The sequence below is a fragment of the Pygocentrus nattereri genome, chromosome 14, assembly GCF_015220715.1.
Source record: "Pygocentrus nattereri isolate fPygNat1 chromosome 14, fPygNat1.pri, whole genome shotgun sequence".
Classification (NCBI taxonomy): Eukaryota; Metazoa; Chordata; class Actinopteri; order Characiformes; family Serrasalmidae; genus Pygocentrus; species Pygocentrus nattereri.
Window position 1 is genome coordinate 28,210,115 of NC_051224.1, and position 20,132 is coordinate 28,230,246.

The 20,132-nt window shown below is 46.9% G+C and overlaps 1 protein-coding gene across 6 annotated transcripts in view; it reads left to right on the forward strand.

The window, feature by feature from the left end:
* Nucleotides 1-19,564, forward strand: part of si:ch73-366l1.5 (FILIA-N KH-like domain-containing protein) — a 51,767-nt gene extending 32,203 nt beyond the window's left edge. For 3 of the 6 annotated variants that reach the window (XR_001858727.2, XR_005131385.1, XR_005131386.1), the window contains 2 exons: nt 11,344-12,931; nt 17,706-19,564. Coding sequence is in view for 1 of the 6 variants with exons in the window: in XM_017716971.2 (XP_017572460.1) it covers nt 17,706-17,820 (115 nt within the window). In the remaining 5 variants the exon portion in view is untranslated. The remainder of the gene's footprint in view (nt 1-11,343; nt 12,932-17,705) is intronic. The other 3 variants (XR_001858725.2, XR_001858726.2, XM_017716971.2) reach the window with 3 other exon arrangements.
* The last annotated feature ends 568 nt before the right edge of the window (nt 19,565-20,132 follow it).

Here is a 20,132-nt window from a genome sequence, read left to right on the forward strand (position 1 = left end):
TCTACGGTACATCCATCCATCCATCCATCCATCCATCATCTTCCGCTTCTCCGGGGTTCGGGTCGCGGGGGCAGCATCCTGAGCAATGAAGCCCAGACCTCCCTTTCCCCAGCCAGTTCCACTAGCTCCCTGGGAGGGATTCCGAGGCGCTCCCAGGCCAGCTGGGCGATATAGTCACGCCAGCGTGTCCTGGGTCTTCCCCGGGGTCTCCTCCCCGGTGGACTTGCCTGTGACACCTCCCAAGGGAGGCGTCCAGGAGGCATCCTAACAAGATGCCCGAACCACCTCAACTGGCTCCTCTCGACGTGAAGAAGCAGCGGCTCTACTCCGAGTCCCTCCCGGATGACCGAACTTCTCACCCTATCTCTAAGGGAGAGTCCAGCCACCCTGCGGAGGAAACTCATTTCGGCCGCTTGTATTCGCGATCTCGTTCTTTCGGTCATTACCCAAAGCTCATGACCATAGGTGAGGGTGGGAACGTAGATCGACCAGTAAATCGAGAGACTTGCCTTATGGCTCAGCTCTTTCTTTACCACAACAGACCGGTAAAGAGCCCGCATCACTGCTGACCCAGCACCAATCCGCCTGTCAATCTCCCGCTCCCTTGTACCATCACTCGTGAACAAGACCCCGAGATACTTAAACTCCTCCACTTGAGGCAAGAGCTCATCCCCGACCCAGAGAGGGCTCTCCACCCTTTCCCGTGTGAGAACCATGGCCTCGGATTTGGAGGTACTGATCCTCATCCCGGCCGCTTCACACTCGGCTGCAAACCGATCCAGTGAAAGCTGAAGTTCACGGCCTGATGTCCCCAATAGGACCACATCATCTGCAAACAGCAGTGATGTGACCCTGAGGTCACCAAACTGGACACCCTCCATCCCCTGACTGCGCCTAGAAATTCTATCCATAAAAATTAGGAATAGAAAGGGCAGCCCTGACGGAGTCCAACTCTCCCTGGGAAAAAGTCTGACTTAGTGCCGGCCATGCGAACCAAACTCCTGCTTTGTTTGTACAGGGCCTGAATGGCTCGTAGCAAAGAGCCATGTACCCCGTACTCCCGAAGCACCTCCCACAGAATACCCCGGGGAACACAGTCGAATGCCTTCTCCAAATCCACAAAGCACATGTGGACTGGTTGGGCAAACTCCCATGAACCCTCCAGAATCCTGGAGAGGGTAAAGAGTTGGTCCAGTGTTCCACGACCAGGGCGGAACCCGCACTGCTCCTCCTGAATCCGAGGTTCGACTATAAGCCGGACTCTCTTCTCCAGTACCCTTGCATAGACCTTATGTCAGCCAAGACAGCCCCACAACAGCCTTGAGGAACTCGGGATGGATCTCATCCACCCCTGCAGCCCTGCCGCCAAGGAGCTTTTTAACTACCTTAGCGACTTCGGCCTCAGTAATGGACAAGCCTATTCCCATGTCCCCAGGCTCTGCCTCCTCACTGGAGAACGTGTTGGTGGGATTGAGAAGGTCCTCAAAGTATTCCTTCCACCTCCCAATGACGTCTTCAGTCGAAGTCAGCAGCACACCATCTCCACTATATACAGTGCTAGTGGCACACTGCTTTCCCCTTCTGAGTCGCCTGACGGTTTGCCAGAATCTTTTCGGAGCCGACTTGAAGTCACTTTCCAAGGCCTCACCGAACTCTTCCCACACACGGGTTTTTGCCTTGGCACGACTGAAGCCGCAGATCGCTTGGCCTGTCGATACCTGCCAGCTGCCTCTGGTGTCCTACAGGCCAACCATGTCCAGTAGGACTCCTTCTTCAGCTTGACGGCATCGCTCACCTGGGGTGTCCACCACTGGGTTCGAGGATTACTGCCCCGACAGGCACCAACTACCTTGCGACCACAGCTACAGTCAGCCGCTTCAACAATGGAGGAGCAGAACATGGCCCATTCTGAGTCAATGTCCCCCACCTCCCCCGATATCTGGTCAAAGTTCTGACGGAGGTGTGAGTTGAAGATCAATCTGACAGGTTCTTCTGCCAGACGTTCCCAGCAAACCCTCACTATACGTTTGGGTTTGCCTGGTCTGACTGGCATCTTCCCCCACCACCTGATCCAACTCACCACCAGGTGGTGATCAGTTGACAGCTCAGCTCCTCTCTTTACCCGAGTGTCCAGTACACATGGCCGCAAGTCCGCTGACACGACAACAAAGTCAATCATTGAACTGCGGCCTAGGGTGCCATGTGCACTTATGGACATCCTTGTGTTCGAACATGGTGTTCGTTATGGACAAACTGTGGTTTGCACAGAAGTCCAAAAACTGAACACCACTTGGGTTCAGATCAGAGAGGCCATTCCTCCCAATCACACCCCTCCAGGTCTTACTGTCATTGCCCACGTGAGCGTTGAAGTCCCTCAGTAGGACAATCGAGTCTCCAGGAGGAGCACTTTCAAGCACCCCTTCCAAGGACTCTATGAAGGCTGGGTATTCTGAACTGCTGTTCGGTGCATAAGCACAGACAACAGTCAGGACCCGTTCCCCAACCCGAAGGCGTAGGGAAGTTACCCTCTCTTCCACCGGGGAAAACCCCAACATACAGGCGCCGAGTCGAGGGGCTATGAGAAAGCCCACACCTGCCTGCCGCCTCTCACCATGGGCAACTCCAGAAAAGAAAAAAGTCCAGCCCCTCTCAAGGAGATTGGACCCAGAGCCCAAGCTGTGTGTTGAGGTGAGCCCGACTATATCTAGCCGGGCAGGGTACACAAGTCCTGCTTTGTTGTCCTCATAGGGGTGGTTATGGATCACACTTTGTCTGGCCTGTCACCTAGGACCAGTTTGCCATGGGAGACCCTACCAGGAGCTTTTGCTCCAGACAACATAGCTCCTAGGGTCCATCAAGCACACAAACCTCTCCACCACGATAAGGTGGTGATCCATGGAGAGGTCTACGGTACATAATATCATTAAAAGAGAATCTGGAGAAATCTCTGTATGTAAGGGACGAGGCCAAAAACCAGTATTTGCTAGTCGTGATCTTTGGGCCCTCAGACAGCACTGCATTAAAAACAGACATGATTCTGTAGTGGAAATCACTGCATGGGCTCAGAAACACTTCTGAAAACCACTGTCTTTGGTAACACTTAATCACGTTAAACAGGTAATCAAGTTAAAACTCTAAAACACAAAGAAGAAACCACATATAAACAGGATCCAGAAATGCTGACACCTTCTCTGGGCCTGAGTTCATCATTTAAAATGGACTGAGGGGAAGTGGAAAAGTGTTCTGTGGTCTGATGAATCAACATTCTTTTAGGAAATCATGGACACTGTGTCCTCCAGGCTAAAGACCACTCAGTTCTAAAGCCAGTATTCATGATGGTTTAGGGGGGCATTAGTGCACATGGCATGGGTGACCTGCACATCTGTGAAGGAGCCATTAATGCTGAATGATAGATACATGTTTTAGCAACATATACTGCCATTCAGATGACGTCTTTTTCGGGGAAGGTCTTGATAATTTCAGCAGGACAATGTCAAATCACATTCTGCATGTATTACAGCAGCATTACTCCGTATTAAGAGTCTGTGTGCTAAACTGACCTGCCTGTGGTCCAGACCGGTCACCACTGGTAACATTTGGTGCATTATAAAATGAAAAATACAACAAATGAGCCCCTGAAACTGATGAGCAGCTGAAATACTGTATAAAGCAAGAACAGAAATGATTTCACTTTCTAAACTACAGCAGCGTCTCCTCAGTTCCCAAACACCTACAGAGTGCTGTTAAAGAAGAGGTGATGAAACACAGCGGTAAACATGCCTCCGTCTCAACTTTTTTGGAATGTGTTGTTGGCATCAAATTCAAAATGAGCAAATATTTTTCAAAAAAACTATAAAATTTCTACATTTGATTTGTTGTCTTTTTCTACTATTTTCCTTTAAAAATTTGGTTCACATGATTACACATCACTGCATCCTGTTTTTATTTACATTCTGCACAGCATCCCAACTTTTTGTGGAAATGGGGTTGTAGCTGTCACAAATGTATTACTAACATAGTAATTAGACAATCTCTTTGTGTTTTAGCATATTGGCCTAACATCACCTAAACACTCTGCTCTTCTGGAGTACAGTGAATAAATCACCAAATATTGCCTTGAAATATCAGTCAAATCAAAACAAATGTCTGATGCTGACATGCACTGACTGGTCACTTAAGTACACCTGCTGGTATGTAAATTCTTTGTCCATTTTATCAGCTCTGCTTATCATGTAAGAGCATTTAGTAGTACAGTTACAGATGGTAGTACATCTGTTTCTCTGGATAATTTGTTAGCACCCTTTCATCCTGTTCTTCACTTATCAAATGTGGAGGCAGGAGGTGCATCAACTTGCCCTCCAAACTCTTCACAATTCTCTGGCATTCTTTGGTGCTCTTCTTGAATCCTGTCACTTACAACAGTCATCATCAGTGTTTAAAGTGTTGTGAGTGAAGCAAAAGACACTTTGATATCCGGACTGAGACACATCTGTATAAATCCATTTGGAATCCCGTTCCAAACCACCTCCAAATATGGATAAATTGTGGATATGCCAGAAACCAAATTTGGCCTGGCAGTCAGAACCACATCGGAGTTTCGGAGTTCACGACGGACATTGCGCACCTTTCTGGGAAGCACAACTATGTCGCAGACTGCCTCTCCCGTGCTGTTGTGGGGGCGGTCCACCTCGGCCTGGACTATGGCAGCATGGCAGCAGAGCAGGCCACAGACCCGGACGTGCAGGCTTGCCGTTCATCCACTTCTGGGCTGCGGCTGCAAGATGTGACGTTCGACAGTGCTGGCACCACTCTGCTTTGCGATGTCTCCATGGGCTCTCCTAGGCCTGTTGTGCCTGCGAAGTGGAGGCGGCCCGTTTTTGACGCCATCCATGGCCTCTCACACCCTGGAACCAAGGCCTCAAAATGGCTGGTGGCCGCCAAGTTTGTGTGGCACGGACTTAAAAAGGACGTGAGGGCCTGGGCAAACACCTGTGTGGAGTGCCAACGTGCCAAAATACACCGCCACACCAAAGCACCACTGGAACAGTTTCCAGTGCCGGAAAGACGTTTCGACCACGTCAACATCGACCTGGTTGGCCCACTTCCACCCTCACAGGGTTTCTCTTATGTGCTCACCATGGTTGATAGGACCACACGGTGGGCAAAGGCCATTCCACTGTCTTCCATAACATCAGCTGATGTGGCACAGGCATTTATTGGTACCTGGGTGTCCCGTTTTGGCACCCCATCAGACATTTCCTCAGACCGTGGTGTTCAGTTTACCTCTGAACTTTGGAACGCTGTTGCGGGGAGCTTGGGAGTTAAACTCCACCGCACCATGGCCTACCACCGTCAGAGTAATGGCCTCTGTGAACGTTTTCACAGATCTCTGAAAGCCTCCCTGCGTGCCAGCCTGAAGGATTACTCCTGGGCTGACAAGCTCCCTTGGGTCATGCTGGGCATCAGGACAGCACCTAAGGAGGACCTCCAGGCCTCCTCGGCTGAGTTGATCTATGGTCAGCCACTACGGGTCCCCGGAGATTTTGTCCCCAGTGCCACAACCCCTTGGTCAGCCACACTCCAGCGCTCCAGCCTGTTGGACGATGCCCGACTGTTTACTCCTCTTCCTACTTTCTGCCACGGTTTGCCAAGCTCTCACGTCCCCAGCGGCCTGCAGTCTGCTGGCTTTGTTTTCATTCGAGTGGACGGTCACCGTGGACCTCTCCGTCCGCCTTACGAGGGTCCTTTCCGTGTTGTGGAAACTGGGGACAAGCACTTTGTGGTGGACATTGGGGGCAAACCGGAGTGTATATCTGTGGACCGCCTTAAGCCAGCGCACCTAGATCTGGCCAGGCCGGTTGAGTTGGCGCAACCCCCAAAACGGGGATGGCCTCTGAGTAGGCCCCCCTTCCTGTTCCTCCTGCCCCTCGACCAGGCCGCAGGGGAGCCCCGCGGACAGCCACTGAAGGGACGGTCCCGCCCTCTCCCATTCGGCGGAGCCGTACTGGACGTTTGATTCGCCCCCCCACGCCGTTGATACATTTTTTTTTCTCAGGTTTTCTGTTAGAGTGAATTCTGGGGGGCATGTGTAGTGCTCCTAGCACTGACGGCATAATTCACTTTCTTATGTGTTCTGTTGTGTGTTATGTTGTTGGTTCATCATCTTTATTGCTATGATTCACGTTATAGTTGCGATCCCTTTAAGAGTGCCGCACGTTTTGTCGTGTGTGGCGTGAGGTTAAGTTTCGTTTTCGAGTAATAAACGTGACTCAACGAGTCTTAATGTGAGAAGTTTTCGGCTCGTTTTTCTGCCAAAAGGGCAAACTTCCACAATCCATTTGCTTTACCTTTTTCTTTACAGTATTTTTCCCCCCACTTTGCGTAGTTTAGTGTGCAATAAAAAACATCACATGTGTGCAAGTCAAAATTGGAGCTCAGCCTGATCTTTTCAAGGGGAACCCAGTCTCTCTTTGTCATGCTACAGTGAACTAACACAGTCCTGCAATCTCGACACTCCAACATTCCCACAAATGGTGGCAGCGCAAAAGTCTTGAAGAGCAACAAGCAAACAACAAGAGATAGACGATGCTAGCGTGAAGTTCAGGACAACCTCATTATTTGAAAGGATGACTCCAAAGAGACCCCCTGCACCACAAACCACACAACATGATGAGCAAACAGTGGAAGAAGACGAAGTGGCAAACCGGCTGGCTGAAGCGACATTGAGCGGCTCAACTAGCAACATGGAGCAAGTATGCAGCATGCTACAAAGCTTCATCAGAGAGCAGAGGGCAAAAGACGAGCACCTGCGAAGAGAAGTAGCTAAAAACGAGCAGGGGTGGCGCACAATGCAGCATCAGTTCGGTCTACTCCAAGCAGAAGTCCAAATACGCGACGCAGAAAGGAGTCAAGTGAACGGAGAGCAAGTTGAGTCCAACAAACTGACACAATCACAGATTCTCCGGAGCACGCATACCGCCTGCGGAGTCCAGAGAAGAGGTGCCGAAACTCCACTGCAGCAACAATACTTAATGAGCGCAATGTGGCCAACACCAAGAATACCAGTGCTTAAAGATTCTGACGACATCGAGCATTATTTGACCATGTTCGAGTGTATGGCTCAAGCAGCTGGATGGCCAGTGGGAAGCTGGGCTGTACATCTCGTTCTGCTCTTGGACGGCAAAGCACGAGCTGCATACATAGCCATGGACAGAGAGGAGACAGGAGACTACAGCAACATTGAAAAGGTAATCTTGAAGAATTACAAAATAAACAAGGAGACCTACAGGCAAGGATTCAGAGACTGCGTGGTTCAAGAGGACGAGACCCCGAGAGAGCTCTTCACAAAGTTGAAATCGCTCTAAGAAAAGTGGATGACACCAAATGCAAAAACTAAAGAAGAGAGTGACCTGAGCATGATGAGTCCTGAACTAAGAGGCTGGATTGTGGAGCGTAGCCCATCATCAGCCAAGAAAGTGGTGGAAATGGCAGAAGGGTTTGCTGCGGCGAGAATGGTGGACGGAGAGTTCAAACCGGGAAACAAACCACGTCATCGGTACGAGCCAGGTAGGTCTGAGGGCATGGCAAGAGGTGGTCCAAAACTGCAGTTTAGCAAAGCTACCACACAGGCGAGCTGGCATAACGCTAATAAAAACGCAGAGTGGGATCAGAGTAGTGTGAAGTCACCCTGAGAAAGTCTTTAAATGTTTTAATTGTAACCAACTAGCACACAAACTTAATACATGCCCATCAATGCAAAACAGCTCAGCACAGCTGTGTTATCTACCTAGGAAAGAGAACAGCTTTAAACCTGTGGACGACACTAAAGAGAGTGTTATTGCTGTGAAAATAGGCAACAAAATGTTTAAAGCTCTAATAGACACAGGAGCTAGTCAGACACTTGTATCAACTAAATGTATGCCAAAGATTCATCTAAAACATGAGACTAATCTCAGAGTGAAATGTATCCACGGGGAAGAGCAAATCTACCCAACGACAGACGTGAACATTGAAATTAATAGTCAAACGTACTTGATGAGTGTAGGTGTTCTAGAAAAAACGCCTTATGCCGTGATTCTTGGCAGAGATCTGCCTATTTTGATAGACTTACTGGCGTCTAAGCCCAAAACAGCTGATACATTTGTATTCACCAGAACGCAAGCTAAGTTAGAGGCTGAAAACAGGAAATTACTGCAAGAGCTGCCTTTTAATGAAGCCCCCAAAATTAGGAAGTCTCGTAGAGAATGGAAGCAGGAAAAAGTTAAAAGCACGGCCATATCAGAACCTCTAACTATGCCAGAAGGTAGAATGGGTGTGTTACCAAGTAACATAAGAGAGTTACAGGAACAGGATGAGTCTCTATCAGATCAGGGTACAAACTTTACATCTACACAGTTCAAAGATGTCTTCTCGCTGTTAGGCATAAAAGGAGTAAAGACCACCCCATACCACCCCCAGACCAATGGCTTGGTTGAATGCTTCAATAAGACTCTCAAAAGCATGATCAGGAAGTTCACTTCAGAGACTGGTTCTGATTGGGACATGTGGTTGCCATATCTACTCTTTGCCTACAGAGAAGTACCCCAAACGTTCTCTGTAGGCTAGGTGCTGTATGGCAGAGAGGTTAGAGACCCTCTGGACATCCTAAAGGAAGCCTGGGAGGGACATGGCAACGAGCAAAAGATCAGTGTGCTGTCACATGTGCTCAAAATGAGGGACAGGAAGGCTCAACTGACTGAGATGGTCAGAAGCAACATGGAGGAAGCCCAGCGGTGCCAAAAGCAATGGTACAACAAGGCTGCAAAAGACAGAGAACTGCAACCAGGAGACAGCGCTCATCCTCCTTCCTACATCTGACACCAGTCTACTAGCCAAATGGCAGGGGCCATATGAAGTGCTGCAGAAAATCAGTAAGACCACCTATGGACTGTTGCTCCTTGATAGAAAGAAAAAGAAACAAACTTTCCACATAAACATGCTGAGACAGTGGAGAGAGGCCAAGCCATACACAGCTGAACAGTTATGGGTGAGAGCAGTTGGAGAAGAAGAGGAGAACAAAGAGCAATATTTCCCAAGAACAGGAGGGGCCAGCACCCCACTTGTGCTGTCACACCTACACACTCACCAGCAAAAAGAGCCAGGCAAGATAAACATCATGCAGGATACCATCTGTCTGCTGAATCCGGATCCAATCAGACAGACGAACTGCAGAGTGCCAGCACGCTTGATCCCTGACTTGAAAAAGGACGTTGAGACCATGCTGGAGCTGGGGGTGATTGAGCCATCAAAAAGTAAGAGGTGTAGTTCTGTCGTCCTAGTACACAAGAAAGATGGAGGCCTACGATTCTGCATAGATTTCTCCAAGCTTAATGCTGTATCTGCCTTTGACCCATACTCCATGCCAAGAGCTGATAAGTTGATTGAATGTCTCGGAAAAGCAAAATTCCTCACAACACTGAACTTGTGCAAGGGATACTGGCAAGTACCACTCACTCCTGCAGTTCATGAGCTGACGGACTTCCAAGTGCCAACTGGGCTGTACCATTTCTCTGTTATGTCTTTTGGCCTGCATGGAGCGGGCGTGACATTCCAAAGGCTAATGGATGAAGTGTTGAAGGGCCTGAAGGTTTTGTAGATGCCTACATTGATGATGTGGTGATATACAGTGCAAGCTGGGGGTGAGCATGTGCATCATGTGAAGGTGGTCCTGCAGAAGATTGTGTATGCAGGCCTGACAGCCAACCCATCTAAGTGCAACCTGGCTAAAGGCTCAGTTTCATACCTGGGTTATGTCCTAGGTGGTGGAGTAATGCGCCCCAGGTTGACAAGGTGTAAGCAGTCCGAAAGACTCCGGTCCCAGCCACAAAGAGACAGGTGAGGTCTTTCCTGGGCCTGGTGGGCTGGTACTGGAGATTCATTCTAAACTTCTCCAGGAGGGCAGCAGCATTGACTGACCTGATCAAGAAGGACATGCCACAACAAGTGAAATGGACAGCAGAATGTGATGCTGCCTTCAGGGACCTTAAAGAGATTTTGTGTGCAGAGCCTGTTTTGAGCAGCCTGGACTTTGAGAAACAGTTTGTGGTCCAGACTGATGCATCAGGATGTGGGTTGGGGGCTGTGTTGCTTCAAGGGGAGGCTGACACCCTGACACCCTGAACCCAGTCTTGTACATTATTAGGGGGTGTGAATGGGTCAGTGAGTCTGTCCCATCACCAAGACTGAAAGGACACTGGGGCACGAAAAGGGGATGGAAATACCTTATGCTTGTTCTGTCCTGATCCTCAGGGGAGTGTGGGCGCCTTCCAGGGCTTCCCTTACACTGGCCGGTAAAGCCCACGGCTGTATGTAGAAGGGGGGAGGTGAGAGTCGAGAACCTGAGGGGAGAGACAGAAAAAGGATTTGGGGGTAGATCAACATTAATGAATAAGATACTGGTAGAAAGAAGCTTCTTATGTGTTATTTGTACTGTGTTGTCCTAAAGTTGCTGTCATTGTTTGTTTTGTGTAACCCCTCACTAGCCCCAGGCAATGGTATGGGTTAACCTGATAGGGCGGGGCTAGAAAGTTAAAAGGTGGAGGAATTCCATCAGGAGGGAGAATGGAAGGATGTGTCTATGTGGCCTTGCAGCCTCCGGCACAAACTGGCTGAAGCCTAGCCAGGGACATCCAAGGGGGACTGCGCAGATACTTGTGATCCATTAGTCCCAGTCATTTTAGTTGTTTTACCTTTTTCTTTGCAGTACTTTTTTCCCACTTTGCATATTTTAGTGTGCAATAAAAAACATCACGTGTGTGCAAGTCAAAATTGGAGCTCAGCCTGATCTTTTTGAGGGGAACCCAGTCTCTATTTGTCATGCTAGTGAACGTAGTCCTGCAATCTCAACACTCCAACATTCCCACACCATTCATGGAAGAGGCCATCCCCAAACCGTTCCCACAAAGTTGGAAAACAAAACCTTGTATCTCCAAAATGGTAACTTTAAAAGAGAAGGAGACTTGACTTTACTTCAAATGTAAGTCAGTTGAACCAGATGTTTTCCAAGTATTTTTTAAACCTCAGACACCATAATATATGTGTGTGTATATACGTGTGTATATGTGTGTGTGTATGTATGTATGTATATAACACACACACACACAGCAGTTATATGCCAATACAGGTGAATTTCATAGCGTTTTTGCATACTGATTAACAATACTATCTGGTTTGTGAGTGTGCCATTCTAACTTGCTTTCTCAAAACGTAAAGTGATTCCACTACAATTTTTTTTTTTTAAACTAACTGTTCCAAAACCAAAGCATTCTAATTGTTTTTCACTAAGTATTTTTTTTTCCCTTACAGAGTAGCTGAGTAAGCAGAATGAAAGGAACATCGCCTGGTCTTCCTGTCTGTTTTGCGTTATGTGAGAAGGGATCTGCATAGAATTACGTTTCAAGACTGCTGGAGGAATCACCCTTTGTTGACTGTCTCAGCACCTTTCATATACTTGTGGAAAATAAATCTTGCTGTCTAGCCACCAAAGTTTCTCTCTGTGTACAGACTTGCGTTTTTGCCTGTAACAAAGCAAGCTTTACCAAACAACCTCAAAGAGCCTAAATATTAGCAAAGTTCTTATTTATGAAAGGGCAAGTGTGCTCGCTGCCCCCAATGTGTATGTGGTGTTTCACTGCATGGATGGGTTAGATTGCGGAGGTGAAATTTCCCCATCATGGGACTAATAAGGGTAACAATCTTAATGTCCCCTTGCCCCATATCTGTTGTTTTTAGTTATGCAACATACTTTTGTCCATATTTTAGGCAACAGTATGTCAGACTGTGTTAGAAGCTGGTCTATTGAGATGTCTGAACATCTTGATGCAGTTTGTGACAACTATATTTAGGCATACAGTTTGCACAGTACTAATTTGTGGAGCATAAGCTTCGTGGTGTTCACATACATTGCTAACATGGCTTGTCTTGACTGATCAACTCCATTAGGGGAAAACTGTGGAGGTAAAAAATTTGCCTGTTTTATCTATTTTAGTTAGCAGGACACAAAGTGCATTAAAGCTGTGTTTTACCCAAAAATGATCGCCTGGTTAACAATGAATGAAAGGTAATGGTGACCAGTTATCTTAAGTTATTAATGTTTTTGTTCACCGAAGATACTTTCTGCCATGATATCTGCAAAAAAAAATGTATTGACCCTTTTCTGTTTGTTTCATTGGCTTTTATAATACATTATTAATAAAAATCCAGGTGGGTGAGCCATTTTTCCTGATCATTCTTTAATTGCTAATGAGCAAGCATGTTCATAAAGCTAGCAGTGTACAAATGGCAGTATTTGATTTAAAAAATAAAAAAATAAAAAAATAAAAACATTGTTTCTTTAAGAAATTTGTGGTATGTAGTATGAAATACTCGATGGCATAGTTAGGTTTTCATTGACGTGCTCTATGCAATGCAACAGGTGCACAAATTACCTCACTGTAATGTTATAAATCAGATTTGAAATGTACAAAGCTTTTGACTGTTAATCAATTAATCTTGAATTTTTAAAAACAAAAATTAACTGATCAATAACAATACATGCAGAACTTTCTAAAGATGGCAAATACTTTACTGGTTGATTTTGGGATCTTCTACCATAGGGCTTTAACCTCATACTACAAATTGATTAAATAGAGTACTGATTAACACTAAGGCTTTGTTGAAATCCCTGCATAAAAAAGCAGCATTAATGCTTTGATTGTAATATACAGTAAATTAAATTGTTTACTCCATGTTAATGTGCTTTTTCTCCCCACCCCAGAATGGTTGTGCATGGGCCTGGTAACATCATTAGGCAGCTCAAATACATAGAGGGGAGAACTAACTGCCAATTATGTCATCTGACAGATGCCCATATTGTCCAGCATCCTCTGAATTACGAGGTCATGAAGAGCTATAGGTAATACTATGCTACACAAAACTGAGGCAAGCTGGTGCACAAGAGTTGTACTATGTTATCAAAATGTTATACTGTAGCGCATATTTATGGGTATACTTATAAATAAAACCTCTAGCTAGGATATTTTGATAGCCTAAAACTCCTTATAGTACCCATGTTAAAACTACGAGGCTGAATGTAGCTTCTTCTTTTTTGCAGTTTCATGTTTCATTATTTCAGTTCCACCTTAAATGGTGCAGAAGCTGTGACTAGCTATCACAACATTGCAAACTAGACAAAATACTGACCTGTCGGTTCTGGTAAACAGCAAAATAAGTTAATGTCACTCAGCTGTTAAGCAGAAATAGAGAAACATCCTCATATCAGGCCTTTCAACCCTCCATGAAGCTGAATTCAGCTTCTTTTTCACCGGCTGGTTTCTTCGAACAAAAACGCTGGCGAATGTCCTTAGAGAATGCCCTCAGTAAAATGTTACTGGCATTAAAATAATAATAATCAGGATATTCTGAGCCTAAATCAGTTTATCAGCGGGTCAGCAGTGATATTAAGATAAGTCTGTACTAGATTAGCCTGAGTGCAGGTCCGTTTGTAGATCACCTTCAAATCAAGCGAAAAGGAGAGATCTATCATGTTTCAGTGAGCATCAGATGAAGAACAGAGAACTGCAGTGAAACCTGATTTTGTTCAGACTTCTCACCTGCCCTCAGCCTGAACATGGAAATTTTCACTGCCAAAGCCAGTCCAATAACGTGAATTCAGTGCGCAGTTTTAGGTCTTTGTAGCAATATTCATATATTCAGAGGATCCAGTGATATTCAATAGAAGAATGTTCACAGGACAAAACATATCCGGTTCTGAACACTTGTATTTAACACAGGGTGTGATAGAAGTAATTGTTTGGAAAACCCTATTCATTCTGCCCCTAGAGAAATGGGGCTTAGACCCGGAGTTCCTTACAAAATGACGACACGACTGCAGTGATCTATGCTTGGTGTACAGCCTAGAGTAAACATTACCATGACAGTGAACACCACGTCAGTCCAGTCCAAGTGAAATGAGTTTCCAGTTGGTGTGCTTGTGTTGTAGGGGCTACTACTCGCGACTGGAGCGAATCCGCAACAGACAGGCGTTAAGTCACTCAACGGGGTCTAGCCCTTTAAGAGACTCGAGGGGGGGGGTACTAGTTGGTAGTAGTTCAGTTGTTGTTTTGGAAGCGAGTTAAGTTTCGTTTTTGTCTCGTGAAATAAAAGTTTTCCCTCCGCGGGATTCTCCACTAACTTGAGCCTCCTTACTTCACGACCCGCTTCAGTGGTGACCCCGACGCCTCTTCGGACGTCTCCGAAGCTCTTCCGACATGACAACACACGCAGTGGCTCTTAAGCTGCCGGAGTTTTGGGAGCAGCACGCCGCCATTTGGTTCGCGCAAGCTGAGGCTCAGTTCGCCATCCGGAGAATCACGGAGGACGAGACGAAGTTCTATTACGTCGTCGCTTCCCTGACCAGCAGCACTGCCTCCAGAGTACTGAGTTTCCTCCAGGCTCCCCCCGAAGGCGATAAGTATGCAGCGTTAAAGTCACTTCTCCTTCAGACGTTTGAGTTGTCCGAGTCAGAGCGCGCACGCAGGCTTCTCTCGTTACCCGGTTTAGGCGACTCAAAACCGTCCGAACTCATGGACCACATGTTGTCTCTGCTGGGCGACCACCCGCCATGTTTTCTATTCAGAGAACTTTTCTTGCAGCAGCTGCCTGGCGACGTTCGTGCGGCTTTAGCAGGCTCAACTCTTAAAGACCTTCGTGCTTTGGCTAGAGAGGCCGACAAGATCCTCTCCGCCAAGCAGGGTCTTGCGGCCACGCGGGCATACGCATCTTCATCTCCCTCTGACGCCCCGGTATGTGCAGCCATGCCCCAACCCCCTCCAGCCTTCTGCTTCTACCATGCACGTTTGGGGCCAAGGCTAAAAAATGTCGTCCTCCCTGCTGTTTTGGGAAGCCGGGAAACGCAAGGGCCGACGCCTGTTAGCGGCTACGGGCGTCGGCCATTCCAGCAGCCTGCTCTTCCTCACAGACACAGTGTCAGGGCGCCGTTTCCTTTGCGACACAGGCGCTCAGTTGAGCGTTCTGCCTGCCTCTGGGTTGGACATGAAGTCAGGCCGTGCTGGCCCCGCCCTCGAGGCCGCCAATGGTACCTCCATCCCCACGTATGGGCTGAGGTCAATTCCACTGTGCTTTGGCGGGCAGCGATTTACATGGCCTTTTGTGCTGGCAAAGGTTTCCACCCCCCTTCTGGGTGCCGATTTCCTGTGTGCCAACAGCCTGCTGGTTGATGTTAAAAACAGACGCCTTGTCAACCCGGAGACGTTCAGCTCCTTACCATGCTCACTCAGCCGTTTCGGCTCCTCCAAGCTGACGGGTGCGTTTTTTGTCTCAGACGACTTCTCGCGCCTCCTCGCGGAGTTTCCGGGCCTGACGGACCCCACGTTCTCCTCAGATGGCAGCAAGCATGGAGTCGAACATCACATCGCCACTTCGGGTCCGCCGGTCCACGCTCGCGCTAGGCGCCTGGATCCCGCCAAGCTCACGGTCGCAAAGGCTGAGTTTGACACATTGGAACGCCTAGGCATCGCGCGAAGGTCCGACAGCCCCTGGGCTTCTCCACTGCACATTGTCCAGAAGCCGGGCGGAGGCTGGCGCCCATGTGGTGATTACCGCCGACTCAATGATGCCACCACTCCGGATCGCTATCCCATTCCTCATGTGCAGGATTTTTCTGCCTGTCTGGCTGGGAAAGTCATCTTTTCCAAGGTGGACCTAGTTCGTGGCTAACATCAAGTCCCCGTGCATCCCGCTGACATCCCGAAGACGGCGGTGATCACTCCTTTTGGCCTGTTTGAGTTCCTCCGCATGCCATTTGGCCTCAAGAATGCCGCCCAGACGTTCCAGCGCCTCATGGACAGTGTCCTGCGTGACCTGCCATTCCTCTTTGTTTATCTGGATGACATTCTGGTTGCCAGCACCTCCAGGTCGGAACACCTGCACCACCTCAGGCTCCTATTTGAGCGCCTCAATCAGCACGGTTTGATCATCAACCCGTCGAAGTGCCAGTTCGGGCTTCAGGTCATCGATTTCCTCGGTCACCGCGTCACCAGTGCCGGCGCCGTTCCACTCCCTACTAAAGTGGAAGCCATTCAGTGTTTCGCCCGCCCTCTGACAGTTAGAGCTCTGCAGGAGTTTCTAGGAATGGTGAACTTCTATCACCGTTTCATCCCACGCGCGGCCAGTCTCATGCACCCTCTGTATGAAGCCCTCAAAGGCAAAGCGGCCAAACACGCAGTAGACTGGACTAACGAGCGGCTCCTGGCTTTCAATGCGGCCAAACGTGCGCTGGTGGATGCGACTATGTTGGCGCACCCCTCACCTGATGCACCCATTGCTATCACCACGGACGCATCTGACTATGCAGTTGGCGCGGTGCATGAACAGTGGGTCGATGGTGCTTGGCAACCCCTGGCGTTCTTTAGCACATTTGTCCGTGAGCTGCTCGCCCTGTACTTGGCCGTGCGCCACTTTCGCTTTCTCTTGGAGGGCCGTCCATTTGTTGCATTTGTGGATCACAAACCCTTGGCATTTGCCATGGCGAAGTCCTCCGAACCGTGGTCTTCCCGTCAGCAACGTCAGCTGGCCTTCATCTCGGAGTTCACCACGGACGTTCAGCATGTTGCAGGAAAAGACAACCCTGTGGCCGACTGTCTCTCCCGCGCGGCAGTTGACGCTGTACACCTCGGCATCGACTACTCCCGAATGGCGGCGGACCAGGTGTCGGACCCAGAGGTCCACGTTCCTGTGAGCGTTTCGGTAGACCGCCTGAAGCCGGCCCACCTGGCTCCTGGCAGCACTGTGGAGACTGGGCGGCCCGCGAAGCGTGGAGGTTCCTCAGGCACTGTCCCGGCACGCCCCAGGGAGCGGCCGGCCTTTTCCCCGGCTCCGGGTGTGACGAGCCGTTCCGGACGTCTGGTTCGGCCCCCTCGCCGGTTGGACATGTCCGTTTTCGCGGATTCTGGGGGGACGTGTGTAGGGGCTACTACTCGCGACTGGAGCGAATCCGCAACAGACAGGCGTTAAGTCACTCAACGGGGTCTAGCCCTTTAAGAGACTCGAGGGGGGGTACTAGTTGGTAGTAGTTCAGTTGTTGTTTTGGAAGCGAGTTAAGTTTCGTTTTTGTCTCGTGAAATAAAAGTTTTCCCTCCGCGGGATTCTCCACTAACTTGAGCCTCCTTACTTCACGACCCGCTTCAGTGTTTTTACTTGCTTTAAACTGATGTCAGACTCAGAAAAAAACATACTTCACATGTCCTTATTAAAGAAGGCTGAGAGGAAGATATCATGTTCCTAGACACATAAACTGGATGCCCGTCCCACCACCGTCTTTTAAGGCTCAGAGCATAAACTTCGTCTCCAGTGCACCAATGAGAATGGCCTCAGTCAGACTATTCTGATTTAGCTGTTTACATGGACATACTGTATTCCAATTTATCTTTTAGTCAGATTATTAGGCTGCATGTAAACGTGGCATATGTGGCGGTAGAAGGAGACACATAATAACCCCCTTGTACTTGCAGGCTTTGATGGCTGTGGCATTGCTGGGGATTGAACTTGCACGTTTTGTTTGTTTGTTTGTTTAAATGAGGTAATTGAATTGAATTGAGTAATTGTGACAGCCCTAATCCAAACATCTAAATATACAAACCTGGCTTGTGTGTTCTCTGTGTTTGTTACAGGGTTCAGCAGGAACAGATAGCTGCCATCTTTAAGTTGCTAAAGGATAACCAGGACACATTTGGTGAGGTGACTGAAGCAGACGTAGAAGAGCAGCTTAAACTCTACACATACTAGTGCATACTACATATGCATGTAGATATGTATGAGGCACAAAAAAGGACCAGCAAGTTCTTACAGGTGATTTCAAAGTCAGGACATCATTGAATTGTTCAAAAAGCACAAAGCCAGAAAAGTGTACAGAGAATGAGCGAAAGTCAGCAGAAAACAATTCTTCTGCAGTTTATTTATGATAAAAATGATAAAATATGATATGATAAAAATAAATGACAGTAGAAGTGAATATCCAGCATGACAGGTATGACAGAACAACATGGTTGTACTCCAGTTACATGTTTACTTTTTCTTTTTAAAAAAAAAAAAAAAAAAAATCCTTTTTACTTTTATGCCAAAAGGCAAAAATATTCACCCTAAAAAAAAGTTTCAAACTCCAAACCATACCAACTAGTCTAAATAAAGATGTTTGCAGTGACTCTTACTTAAGTATATTATGTAAGAGGTCTTCACACTCTTTGGATTTAACATTTGCTTACATTAATCAGTTTTGAATTATATACAACATCCTAATTGATCACAAATTAGTACATCAGTACATTAGTACATTAGATTCAGTACATCAAGTCTTCAGAAGCATCTGCATTGGAGAATGTACACAATTTTATGTACATACATTTCTCTAAATCTGATCTCACTGCTGACGTCTAATAGATGAACTGAAGTGTCAAAATGAATCTCTATCACATATGTTGCAGCTGTGCTAAGAACCTAAGAACCACATCTGGTTTCTCAGTTTAGTTTGTCTTAACTATGTGTGTCAGTTGGAGATGCAGCTGCCACTAGAGCCCCAAGCCATATATGTAAGGCTCCAATGATTATAGACAGCTTGTACTTACATAAGGGGGAACCAGGATACTTCATAAACTGAGGCTCTCCAAGCCAGTAAAGAGAGAGAAAGGAGAGAGAATGCTAGCTGGAGACCAATCTATGTAAACTCAATTTGTAAGTAACCTTAGCAGGTTGTATTTTCAGTTTAACCCCTTAATATTCCACGGTTATTACATACTAAGGCTTATTTTTCAGTAACTACAGGGATTTCAATGCAAACTAATGGAGCTTTTCTTAGATTATAGAGTATAGTGTGTAATAAAACTTGCTAAGTGGTTAATGTCTGGTTTTGTTTCTCATGTTTAAATAAAATCTCCAATTTGAACCCATGTTTAGCCCCTGTTTGTGTTCCCTGGGGTTCTCCTTAGCTTCCCAGCCAGAGTGCCTCAGCCCTATCCCAGGCCAACCACATACAATGGAAGGAATTTTAAAGGGAAGTTCTCAAGTTATGCACATCACAGTGTACTCCACTCTGACCTGTAATCAAAATGGAACTTTTTTCACCTTGATGGTTCATGTTCCTGGTCATAAGAGACCATGTTTATTTACCTGAAATCTTTCATCAAAATGTAAATACTTTTACCAGCCTCTAAAACATCTTTTGATTTTTGATTGTCACTGTGCACTACTGGATCCAATAAAACAATTATTACCACTAATATGCTTCACCTTCCCCCAAACCACTCCCATCTGTCAACGTGCAAAAACCAGTAAGCTAGCTCAGAGATCCCCTCTATGCCATGTTTCACTCAGAAATGTCTCAGTACAGAAGGAAATGTTTAACCATTATAAATTCACATGGACTTTAAATCTTTCTTATTTTGTGGTGCTTTTTTGATCAGCAGTTGTACCTCGTATTAGGTTTGCTTACTCTGTGTTTGAGATGTGTTGAAAATAAAACTGTTTAAAATCTTGATTTAGGTCTTAGTTGTTATTTTTGTCACAAAGGCTTCATGCGGTAACAGCAGACATTTTCTGATGCTTTTGATTTTGCTGTATGGACTTTTGTACTTAGGTCTTGCTGTGCAACTGGTCAGACTGGCTGCTCTGAAAAGATATGTCCATTCTTGTACCAGCCTTTTGTGTACACTCTCAATGGAGTGTATTACTGACTACCTGTTGACTCACCACACCATTAGAAATAAAGGCTTTTTGTTCATCAAGGTACAAACAATGTAAATGTTCCCTCAAAGGTACACCAGTGGTTTTAAGGTCTAATTGTGAAATAAGTACATTTTTCACAGGTGAAAAGTACATGTTTGTACCTTTTTATAACCTAATGTTTTAAAACAGAACAATAAAATTAAAAGCCTGGAGAAGAGACAGGGTATATGGAGTCAATACAGCTTAGAAAATAGAATTTCAATGGATTATGGTACAATTATGCTCCCTGACCAAAGGTACTGAAATGTACCCTTGGGGGTTCCACCCCAATGACAGTTTCATGTGACAGAGAGAGTGGTGGATAATTATAGATTTTATTG